At 35.2% G+C, this 13,178-nt stretch overlaps 1 protein-coding gene across 1 annotated transcript; it reads left to right on the top strand.

Annotated features, from left to right (window-relative positions):
* Nucleotides 1–332: 332 nt before the first annotated feature.
* On the top strand, nucleotides 333–1,202 carry LOC116634275 (G1/S-specific cyclin-D2-like). Its single transcript, XM_032407410.1, is given in 1 exon segment — nucleotides 333–1,202. A coding segment is annotated over 1 exon segment (870 nt).
* Nucleotides 1,203–13,178: the final 11,976 nt, after the last annotated feature.

Raw genomic sequence — 13,178 nt, 5'->3', positions numbered from 1 at the left:
GTAGTATCAAATTATCCTTCTAGTATAAATACATTAGAATTAAAATACACAGAAAGAAAGAGAGAAGAGCGAGCAGGGGAGAGCGAGACAAGTTTGAAGGGGAGGGCAGGCAGAGTTAGCAGCCCCCAAGGCTCTCCTCTCCCACCGCCCATCCCTTTCCTCTCTTCTCCCCCAGGCTCTCTCTCTCTTTCTGCCCCATAACTTTTCTCTCGAAAACCCCCTATTTAGCCAAAGGAAGGAGGTAAGGGGAACCCTCTCCCCTCCGCCCTCCAAAAACCCCCAACTTTTCCAGTCCGGAGAAAGCAGGGAAGCGAGCGGGCACCCGGCTGGCCATGCAGCTGCTGTGCTGCGAGGTGGACCTGGTCCTTAGGGCCATGCCAGACGCCAACCTGCTCTACAACGACCGCGTTTTGCAGAACTTGCTCACCATCGAGGAGTGCTACCTTCCCCAGTGCTCCTACTTCAAATGCGTGCAGAAGGACATCCAGCCCTACATGCGCAGGATGGTGGCCACCTGGATGCTGGAGGTCTGCGAGGAACAGAAGTGTGAAGAGGAGGTCTTCCCTTTGGCCATGAATTACCTGGACCGCTTCTTGGCTGGGGTCCCAACTCCTAAGAGCAATCTGCAGCTCCTGGGTGCTGTCTGCATGTTCCTGGCCTTCAAGCTCAAAGAGACCATCCCTCTGACGGCGGAGAAGTTGTGCATTTATACTGACAATTCCATCAAGCCTCAGGAGCTGCTCGAGTGGGAGCTGGTGGTGCTGGGGAAATTGAAGTGGAACCTGGCGGCCATCACTCCTCATGACTTCATCCAGCACATCCTTCGTAAGCTGCCCCAGCCGAGTGAGAAGTTGTCTCTGACCCGCAAGCACGCACAGACCTTCATTGCTCTGTGTGCCACTGATTTTAAGTTCGCCATGTACCCGCCATAGATGATTGCAGCTGGAAGTGTGGGAGCAGCCATCTGTGGGCCCCAGCAGGATGAGGACGTGAGCTCCCTCTCTGGCGATGCCCTGGTCGACCTGCTGGCCAAGATCACCAACACGGATGTGGACTGCCTCAAAGCCTGCCAGGAGCAGATTGAGATGGTGCTGCTCAACAGCCTGCAGCAGTTCCGTCAGAACCAGGGGGACGGGTCCAAGTTGGAGGATGAACTGGACCAGGCCAGCGCCCCTACGGACGTGCGGGATATTGACTTGTGAGGACGCAGTCGGGCCGAATGGGAGAGACGTGCTCACATCTGCTCTCTCCTTCTCTCTGGTTGTGTTTTGTTGTTTTAGGATGAAACTTTAAAAAACAACAACAACAAAAATTCTGCCCCCATCTAGATCATACTGAAAGATCTTTTAGAAGTGAGAGAAAAAGATCCTATAAAAACAGAATAACTAAAAGCATTTGGTGCCTATTTGAAGTACAACAGAAGGGAATCCCTTGTATATGTGAACAGTTATTGTTTGATTATATTAAAAGTAATAGTAAAATGCTTACAGAAAAAATAAATAAAATACACAGAAAAATTAATAAATAGAAACGTTTTGTATTAGATCATTCCTATATTAAATATTTTTCATCTTCCAGTGAAAATAAGTTGATGTTAATTGTGTGTGACTCTAATTGTCTCCATATAAATCAACATACATTTTAAAGAACTTTGTGAATAACACAATCAGACAATGCAGATAAAGAACAACTTCATGTACAAAGATAATAGGTTTAATATTGAAAATAGTGACGGGGCACCTGGGTGGCTCAGTCGTTAAGCGTCTGCTTTCAGCTCAGGTCATGATCTCAGGTTCCTGGGATCAAGCCCTGCATCAGGCTCCCCGCTCAGTGGGAAGCCTGCTTCTCCTTCTCCCACTCCCCCTGCTTGTGTTCCTTCTCTCGCTGTGTCTCTCTCTGTCAAATAAATAAATAAAATCTTTAAAAAAAAAAATATTGAAAACAGTGAGTTTCAACTGACAGAATGGCATTCATATTTGAATTAAAAAGTACAAAGTAAATCTTTTTATTTACATTCATAGAATAATAATTAAAGCTACATTAATGGAAGTCATTCCTGAACGAGAAACTATATAAAAGAAAGCTTGAGAGTACCTTAGCAGTCTCCAAATTTTGTTCAGTTGAGGAGTGGATGGTAACTAAAGAGGAGTATTTAGCATGATCTGGAATGAAGATGATGTAAAGTTAATAAAAAAGGAAACTATCTCTACAATTTCATCAAAAAGAATAAAATACCTAAGAATAAATTTAACTAAGGAAGTGAAAGATCTGTATATTGAAAACTACAAGACATTACTAAAAGAAATTAAAGATGACACAAATGAAATGAAAGTCCATGCTCATGGATTAGAAAAATCAAAATTTTGTTAAAATGCCCATGCTACCCAAAACAATTTACATATTCAATGCAATACCTATCAAAATTCCAATGGAGTTTTTCATAGATACAGAACAAATAATCCTAAAATTTATATAGAACCACCAAAGATCCAAAAAAGCCAAAGCAATCTTGCAAGAGAAGAACAAAGCTAAAGGCATTATGCTCCCTGATTTCTAACTATATTATAAAACTACAGTAATTAAAAGTTATGATATTGACATAAAAACAGACACACAGATCAATGGAACAGAACAGAGCCCAGACATAAACTCATGGATATTTGGTCAATTAATTTAAAACAAAATAGACAAGAAAATACAACACGGAAATGACAGTCTCTAATAAATAGTGTTGGGAACACCTGATAGACACACACAAACGAATGAAACTAAATTACTACCTTATACCAAACACAAAAATTAACTGAAAATGGATTAAGGAAACTTAAGACCTGAAACCATAAAACCCCTAGAGAAAACATAGGCAGTAAGCTCCCTGACAAAAGTCTTGGTGATGATTTTTTAATCTGGTACCAAAAGCAACAAATGCAAAAATAAACAAGTGGGACTATATCAGATGAAAAACTTCTACACAGCAAAGGAAACCATCAACAAAATGAAAAGGCAAACTACTGAATAGGAGAAAATATTTGCAAATCATATATCTAAGAAGGGGCTAATATCCAAAATATATAAAGAATTTATACAACTCAACATCAAAAAACAAAAACAAAACCCAGAAAACAAACAAACAAAACCCCTCAATTTATACAATTGAAAAATGAATAGACATTTTTCCTAAAAAAACATACAGATAGCCAACAGGTACATGAAAAATACTCAACATCATTAATCATCAGGGAAATGCAAATCAAAACCACGGATTTGATAATGGCTATTATCAGAAAGACAAGAGCTGGTAAGGATATGGAGAAAAGAGAACCTTGTACACTCTTGGTAGGAATGTAAATTTGTATAGCCATTATGGAAAATAGTATGGACAGGCCTCAAAAAATTAAAAATAGATCTACCATATGATTCAGCAATTCCAACTTCTGAGTATTTATGCAAAGAAAATGAAAACATAAATTCAAAAACATATCTGCACCCCCATGTTCACTGCAGCATTATTCACAATAGCCAAGATATGGAAACAACCGAAGTGTCCATCAATGGATGAATGAATAAAGAAACTGCGATAATTATTATTCTGCCTAAAATAGTATTCAGACTAAAAAAACAGAACGAAATCTTGCCATTTGTGACAACATGGATGGACCTTGAGGGCACTATACTAAGTGAAATAAGTCAGACAGAGGAAAACAAATGCTATATAATCTCTTTTATATGTGGAATCTTAAAAAAAAGACAAATGAAATAGAATATGTAAGTATCCTTTGAAAACTGAAATATTAGGTAAATATAATTTATCACAGTTCTGTGTGTACTTTTTGCAAAGTGAAATGAGTAATATTACCTTACCTGTTTTAAATTCAGATTTTACGTATCAAGTTTATTCTAAAATTATTTTTCTTGTTCCTTTTGAGTTTATAGTAATGGTTCTAGTAATGATTCAAGATTTCTTTATTAGTGCAGCTTTTGAGTCAAAGATACTATTTTTTAAGTTACATTTATTTATTCCATTCAATTAGTTTTTAAAAATTTCACTCAATTCATTTTACTCAACAAGTTCATATTTAATGCCTACTACGGGCAAGACACCGTTAACTGTGAAAGGTAAACGAATGAAAAGTGACACGATCCCTGTTCACAAAACGCTCAGTATCGTGAAGATACAGACACAACCTTCAAGAGCTAAATAGGACACCATATAATCACTGAGACAAAGGAGCAGTACACAAGGTTCTGCCCTGGGGAGGGCTTCCATACCTGTGAGCATTGGGACAGGCCTCACACAGAAGGTGATATCGTAAGTTGGGACCTAAAGGAGAAAGAAGACTTTACCAAGATAATCTAGAGTAGGTGTTAAGGGCATCATAGTCCAGGGAAACAGCCTATCATGTTGAAGAATCGTAAGACAGCTTAACATGCGCAGAGTTTAAGGTTAGAATAGATGGGTGGCCAGAGAACAACGTGGAGGAACTGGCAGTCACCAGGCCATGGAGGGCCTCATAAGTCACCCAAAGGAGTTTGGTCTTCATCCTGTAGATGTCAGAGTCATGGAAGGTTTCTAAGCAGGAAAAAATCAAAAACAAAACTAAAAATAAACCTCTTTCACAATTACTATTACTTCGCATTCTAATATTTATCATATGAAGGGATTTGTTACAGTTAGTCTGGGTCAGTGACTTGATCTCTCCAAAAGGGTACAACACCAAAATGGGCCTTTAAAGAGAGAGAGAAAGAGAGAGAGAATAACTCTACAGAGGAAATACATACATTGTTATAGGGTACAAGGGTTTTCAAGGTAATCAATGGGAATAAACTCTTCACACGTCTCGTCTACCAAGAAAAAAAAAGACAGAAAAAATATAGACAAACTTTTCCAATACTCTAGTGTAAAGATTAGAGAACTCAACGGTTAGGTGGTATTTCTACTAACTGTGTCATTGATGGAGAATAGACATAGGAATACATCCTTTTAATGTTCTAATATCTAAGGATGCACAGAATTGACAATTCTAATCTGGCACATTGCTGAAAAGAACTGTTATCCTGACTTGCTTCTGCAGTTAGTTGTAAGCACTGATACTTAGAAAAGAGCACACATCAGTCCAACAGTTCACAATAAAAGGTTGCCTGCTAGGCATTACAAAATTTATGTCAATTTATCATACATATTTAAATGTAAGTGGAGGGGCACCTGAGTGGCTCAGTCGATTAAGCATCTGCCTTTGGCTCAAGTCATGATCCCAGGGTCCTGGGATCGAGCCCTGCATCGGGCTCCCCTGCTTCTCCCTTTCCCTCTGCTGCTCCTCCTGCTCATGCTTTCTCCCTCTTCCTCTCTCTCTCTCTCTCAAATAAATAAATAAAATCTTAAAAAAAAGATGCAATAATATTTAAGTCTAAGTGGAGCTGTTGTCATATTGACATTCTCTTGAATTTTTGAAAAAAAAAAAGGCCTCACATTTTTTTTTATTTTGCACTAAGCCCACAAATTATGTTAGCTGGTCTTAGATTAATAAATCATACTCCTATCTAATGATAAAATTGATAAAAATGGAAAATACCAAAACAATGAGAAAGGTGGTAATCATTATATATGCTGCCCACTTCCCTTTCTGAAGCCTGGCATTCCCAAGGATAAATAAACAGAAGAGATTTTTGCATACTCTAACTCAAGCTGGAAAGAAACAGACATCAATTAAAATAGAATCACATAATATCTGAAGTTTCTCTCACATCCAGATATCAAGTATAGTCTTTATAAAACCTTAAGAAAGCATTGAGGAATAGATCCTGAAACAGACGAAATCTCAGTTTTCTCCTTTTTTTTGGTGACTGGCCTTAGCCAGAACTAGGGGAGTTAGTATAAAAACAAAAACCAGGGGCGCCTGAGTGGCTCAGTTGGTTAAGCGTCTGCCTTGGGCTCAAGTCATGATCCCGGGGTCCTGGGATCGAGCCCCGCGTCGGGCTCCCTGCTTCACGGGAAGCCTGCTTCTCCCTCTCCCACTCCCCCTGCTTGTGTTCCCTCTCTCGCTGTCTCTCTCTGTCAAATAAATAAATAAAATCTTTAAAAAACATAAATAAAAGCAAAAATAGTAATAGTAAATAGCCCCATTTCCATGTTGCCAACTCCTAACTGAACAAATGAAACAGACTTAGAGCAAAAGCAGAAAATATCTAGAAAAAGCTCCACAGATAAAATAGGTAGATGCTCCTACACGCCAGAGAGAGTCTATTGGAAACGACACTTGTAGACACAGTGTGTTAAAAATATATATGTATATTGAAAAACAACACTTGTTCTGCAACAACTGAGTAACTAATGAAAACCAATCAGGTGGAATAACGGTGCTGTCAGTAGAAAACAAGCACCCACCCGCAAACTCTGAAGGGGAAATTTCCTCATATGAAAAGGTTTGAAATTTTTGATCAATAAGTTCTACCATATCTACTATAAACTCTGCCACTTTTAAAACCGATCCTATAGAGTCAACGTACCTCTCAGGTGGAATTAATAATCTATCCTCCAGTTTGGATTGATAACGACCAAAGAAAGGATTGAAAATTGAGACCAGTTAAGTATGATTTAATGTTAGAGACTAAGAACATTTGTGTCAACTTGACAATGAATTGTTTCAGGATTTTGGTTTAGTTTAGGTTTGGCAGGAAGAGAAGCCTACAGAGCAAAACAACCACCACCACCACCACAACCAAAACTTCATTGTAGCCTTAGGAAATATTTTCAAGCCAATGCAAAACAGTTTCTGCCTCAAAATATGAGCTTGCTTACTTAAGCAAAAGCTCACTTTTCCCAAATTAAATTCTGTTTTCCAACATTGACTTCAAATTATTTTGCCAAGTGATGTCCACAAAACCTAAATTATTATTTCACAAACTGGAGCCTGCCCCATGTCTGCATTTGCTCTTCTTTGAATAATATATTTTGTTTACAGATTCTTAACATCATCTTAAGGGCTTGTTAAAACAAAAATTGTTGTTCTCAATACACAAATATCTGAGTTACTATGTCTATGGTGGGACTAGAAAATTTGCATCTCTACAAGTTCCTTGGTGATGCTGTTGCTGTTGTTCTGGGGACCATATTATATATATATATATAGCTTTATACATATAGCTATATATATATAGCTATATATATATATATAGCTTTATTACAAAGCCAGTTTGACTCAAGGCTTTTCTATTCTTACAGCCAAAAATCTCCTAAATGATCAGATTTGGAATTTCCAAATAAAAGAAAGATTTTATTGAAGCAGAATTGTAGTTTCTGAGGCAGTATAAGCCCCAGTTGAGACTGATGTTTCCATAATGGTTATAGATAATATGTAATGCAATAAATAGAAAGTTTCATTTCAATTCATTCTCCCAAACCAATATATCCTACAAATTTAAACAGGTACTTGTGATTCACAGATTCCTCAGAGAGGCAAAAATTGATGCATCAGAAGACACAGATAAATGAATAGTTTAAATATATACTAAAATAACTATAAAAGAATACAATTAACCATTTATTCTAATGCCATAGCTTTAAGCAGCTAGTTACCCAAATATTCCAAGATTTCATTTGGAATACAAATCACTCTAAAATGTTTCCAGGAGTAATAAAAAAAAATTAGGGCAGAGAAAACATAATGATTATCAGAAAAATATTTACATGATAAGAATTAGTTTTATTGAAAATGTGATCATTTGATAACCTAAGTCATTGAAGAGCTAGATGCATGCTGGGCCCATTCCATTACTGACAGGGAACTAAGAATTTATGTTTCTTAAATCCAAGCCATCAATATCTCCCAAGGCATACAAATATTTGACTCTTCTGACTACTCATTCTTCTTTGGTAAAATAAGCAATGGGAACAATGCTGCTAATATTTTGCCATGGTTTAGTCTTTGAATATGAAAGTCAGAGCAGTTTGAATAATGAATCATTGAACTTACCCACAGTAGGAATTACAGCTAATAAGAGTTCCACAATTTTGAATAAAGTTTGAAAGGAGTTACTGACCTCTTTAGAACAAATCTATGGGAGTATTTTAAATACACTTAAAGTTTTATAACTACTACTCTTAAAATTAACCACTGAACTGCTTTCTGTAACTATAGTTTTGGGTTTTCTAGAATGTCCTACAAAGGAACTCCTACTGTATTTGGCCTTTAATCTCTGAATTTTTTTTTTTCATTTAACATCCTGCTTATGAGATTCACATTACATGGTTGGGATTTATTACTCCTTTGTATTGCTGAATAGTATTCTATCTAATGTATATACCACAGATGTGTTAATCCAATAATATTTGGAAATGTACAGCTATTTGAGTAAAGCTGTATAGGTCTCTAAGTAAACGTGTTTTCTCTTAGATAATTACCTATGAGTTGGATTGCTGGTTCATATGGTTAATTGTCTTATTGACTTCATCAAAAATGAAAAACTGATCTCTAAAACTACTATACTATTTTTAACTTCTGCCAGCAATAGGCAAAGTTTTCATATCATCATCAATACTTAGTATTGTCAATCTTAATTTTAGCCATGCTAATGAGTGTATGCTAGATTTTGCGTTTTGGTTTTAATGGGCATTTTTATGATGACTCATGATTTTGAACATCTTTTCATGTTCTTATTTGCCATGTGTATTAACTCTTTGTTAAAATGTCCATTCAAGTTTTCTTCCCATTGACTTTACAAATTGCTTCTTTTCTTTCTTTTTTTTTAAATTTAAATTCTAGTTAGTAAACCTACAATGAAATATTGGTTTCAGGAATAGAATTCAGTGATTCATCACTTCCATACAACACCCAGTGCTCATCATAACAAGTGCTCTCCATAATGCCCATCACTCATCCAGCCCATCCCTCACCCACCTCCCTCCATCAACACTCAGTTTGTTCCAAACTGCTATTTTCTTAATACTGAGTTTAAAGAGGTTTATATATACACTATGAATACAAGTCCATTCAATGCATGTTTTGTAAATACTACCAGTCTAAGATTTGCCTTTTCATTTTGTGAAAAATGTCTAAGTAAATAATCACGTAAGTTCCATTAAAAAAAAAAAAAAGAGTATCTACTGAATGACAGAGATAAAAGTAAATGTAAAGATAAATGAAATAAGTGTTAGCCACTGTCCGTATTTATAGTCTGGAGAGCGGGTACAGTATAATCTAAGGGAATCTTTTAATGTAATGCAAAACAAGGGTTTTTTTAGAGCTATGCTCCTAGATTACCAAAGGAGGAGGTATAATGCAAGGTGAGCTGACTTGAAACAAGAAAAAAGGATCCAGAAAACTTAGTACTGGTAAAGAAGAACAGAAAGGGCATGCTAAGGAAAATTAAGAGTATGAATAAAGGCACATAGGGTTTCAGATGTAAGTGAGGCTTTAATCAGATCTATATAATCGTGTATCATAGGAAATAGTCAATAATATTGTAATAACTTTGTAGATGACAGATGTAACTACACTTATTGTGGTGAACATTTCATAATGTATGCAATTGTTGAATTGCTGTTGTACACCTGAAACTAATATAATACTGTACGTCAACTATATTTCAATTAAAAAGAAAAAAAAATGTATCAGTAAACATATCTTCTTACCCCAATCCTTTACTACCTTAACTCATGCTGTACACTTAACCAAATAATCCCATCAAAATACAAATAATATGGTCATGCTCTTTTCCTTTTAGACATGTTTACTGACTTTCCCTTGACAATCTAAAGTCTAAGCTCCACAACAAGCCATGAAAAATCTCACTATGGTCATTCTATTGTTACTCCTTTTACTATACACAGTTGGATATCATTATGAGTCAATTCCTTTCACTATCTCTTTCTACCTGGAATTTTGTCACTCTTATTTATCTTGAGAAACCCTTTTCAAAACCACATACTCCTTAAAACTTTGCCTAATATGCCACCTGAAGCAAGACTAATTACAATTTTCTCTCATCTATTTTGTTAAACAAGATTAAATATATAATAATTATACATATGTATGTATGTGTTCAAACATTGCAATATTATATTGCTGTTTCCTATTATGTTTAATTTACTAGGTTCCAAATATCTGCAGAGCTTTTATTTTCTTGTCCACCACTCCACTGGCTCATAGAAGGCAAAATAATTATATGCCCACTTAGCAAAAATAAAACATGCATTTTTATATCAGTAAGGATGAAGTACAATAATTCAAGAAAAAAATACTTTCATTTGATCAAGAAATATTCTGTTAAAATAAAACTTACCATTAGAGGAATTGATTGTAACCCAGAAATATACTTCATATTAGCATTCATTCTCAATATTACAATATGTGGCATTACTAATATGACTTTTAAATGTACGGCATATTTAATTAATCTGTCTTATCTTATTAGAATCTGCTTTCAAAACTCTGTTTTATTTCTAATAAAAAAATATACTTCAATTATACTGTCATAAGATTAGCCAGTTTAGTGGGATGAATCATGGTCCATAAGATATGTCCATTTCTTAAACCCCGAAATGTACGGGCATTACCTTATTGGATAAAAGAGTATTGACAGATTTAATTCAGTTAAGGATCTTGAGAGGGGAGATCATCCTGGATTACCTGGTGGGTCCTAAATTCAATACTAAGTGTCTTGTAAGAAATGTCAAGTGTCCTATAAGAGACACAAAAAGAAGAGAAGGAGGCAATGTGACCACAATGCCAGAGATTGGAGTGATGCAGCTACAAACCCGGGAATGCTGACAGCCCCCAGAAGCTGCAAAAGGCAATGAATAAAATCTTTCCTAGAGTTAGTGGGATTGCAGCCTGTCAACACCTTCAGATGTTTGGCCTCCAGAACTGAGAGAATGAGTGTGTGTGTGTGTGTGTGTGTTTTCCAGCCACACAGTTTGAAGTACTCTGTTACAGCAGCTATTATAAGAAACTAATAGTAATTAGATTTATAAAGCTGACTTACAAATAATATGAATGATAAACGACTAAGAACTTTAAAGAGTTCTTTTAAATCACAGACTATAATAAAGTCTTCTTTAATAAATCAGAAATAATTGCATGTGTTCTATACTGTCAAGAAGTTGAAGTAAGGTAGTAGTCAAATCGATGTTATTTTGTCATGACTAAATACTAGGTAAGTCATTAAAATAAAATAAAATAAAATAAGCCTCCTTTAATATCTAGGATTTTACTTCTCATACAAAATACTGTGTTTCTCACGGAAATATTTAAGCAAGTAATAGTGAGAATTGCATTTGGAATTTATAGAATAAGAGAAATTAATATGAACAGTCATATAATGAGGTCCTTATTTGATATTGATGTGTTTCATTTCCTCTTACATGTTGCAAGTGTTAATCCAGGCATCCTTCTTTGCTTTCAATGCCACTACACTACATCAACTTGTCACCTAAATAACTGTAATTAAGCATTCTCTCTAGTTGCTGATTACAGTATGCTGATGAACATTCCCAGTGGATTTAACAGCCTCTTTCCCAACATCTACAGTAATCATCACATATTATAATGTCTTTTTTGCTGAAGACTTCTTAAATAATCTAAAATTTAAATTGAACAAGTCTTTGATTATTGCAATCTAAAGTTCAACAGGCGCTTAATCAGAAAGGTGTAAGTATCATATCATTGACATCTACTAAGCAATAGGATAATATATATCCAGGGAAATAAATACTTAATGTCTTTGGTCATTGATCCATGTCATTTTAAAAATTAGCATCAGCACATAACCCAGAAAAAAATTTTCCTAAAAAGCAGCAGGCTAACAAGAGGTGATATTTTTGAACTTAGCATTTATAACATCCAAATGACTCATTTCCTAGGACTTGAACATGCATATAGTTAATGTGCAGAACACTAAAATTTGAATCAGGTAAAATTTCAATAATCACACATTAAAGTTACTATTTCATTAAGTCATTATTATTCATAGATACAAAAAATGGCGTAATATTTCAAAACCAGATTTCCAAGATATGTGTAGATTTTATCATGCCTTGGGCAAGAGGACCTACATCATGAGCCCTATCCATGATTATATGGTGATTGCAATCACACAAACACATACACATACACACATACCCCCACTATAAAATGGATCTGTATCTCTGTCACTTGGGATCCAAGGTAAAGACAGATAGCATGACCCCAGCTTCAAACATCAGTTCTTACGACTCACACCCTTCTTCCCAGAAATGCCCTTCCATATCTCTTGCCCTGTGGACCTGAAACAAAAGGCAGCTGAGTTCTAATGCTATAATGGTTTGGAGTTTCCCACTGCCAAAAGAAGGCATGAACATTTATTTGTCAGATGAAAACACAAAATTAATGTACACTAATATATGAATTATGCATGTCATCATTTTATTTACTCAATCCATATTTCTGCCCATCATTTCTTTGAGCTACTCCATAAGAACATGGTTCAGTACACATAACAAACTACATCAAGCAAACTTCAGAGTAGGTGATTGAATCAATTTAAAATTTCTGTAAATATAAAATTTATATATTTTTAAAAATATTAACTGAAATTCACTACCTTTTATTACAAAATAATTGTATTTTAGCATATAGATAAAGGGCCACTATTTGATTGAGAAGCATATAGATTAGATAATAGCCTTTACTTAATTAACAAAATACAATATGCCCTGCTTTCATATACCTGTTGTATTGTTTCCTCTTCCATTTCTCATTTTAGTTTTTGAGTCTTCTCTCTCTCTCTCTTTTTTTAGTTAATGTATGGAAAGCATTGCCAATTTTTTTTTTTTTTTTGAAAAACTGGTCATTACTTTCAAAGTTATATTATTGTTTATTCTGTTCTATTTATTTCTGATTTTTCTTTCTTATTTCCTTCCTCTACTAAATTTCAGCTAAGTTTCTTCTTTTTCTATTCTTTGTGGTGTAATGTTGTTTATTTGAACATTTTTTTCTTAATACAAGAATTTATAGCATAAATTTCACTCTAACATCTGCTTTTGCTGCATCCCAGAGGTTTTGGAATGTTGTGTTTTCTTTTTCTTTTAAGACATATTTTGATTTACTGTTTCATTTCTTTTTTTTTTTTTTTTTAAAGATTTTATTTATTTATTTGACAGAGAGAGACATAGCGAGAGAGGGAACACAAGCAGGGGGAGTAGG

This window comes from Phoca vitulina, unplaced genomic scaffold (genome assembly GCF_004348235.1).
Source record: "Phoca vitulina isolate PV1807 unplaced genomic scaffold, GSC_HSeal_1.0 scaffold9, whole genome shotgun sequence".
Taxonomy (NCBI): Eukaryota; Metazoa; Chordata; class Mammalia; order Carnivora; family Phocidae; genus Phoca; species Phoca vitulina.
This window is presented reverse-complemented; position numbering and strand designations above follow the sequence as displayed.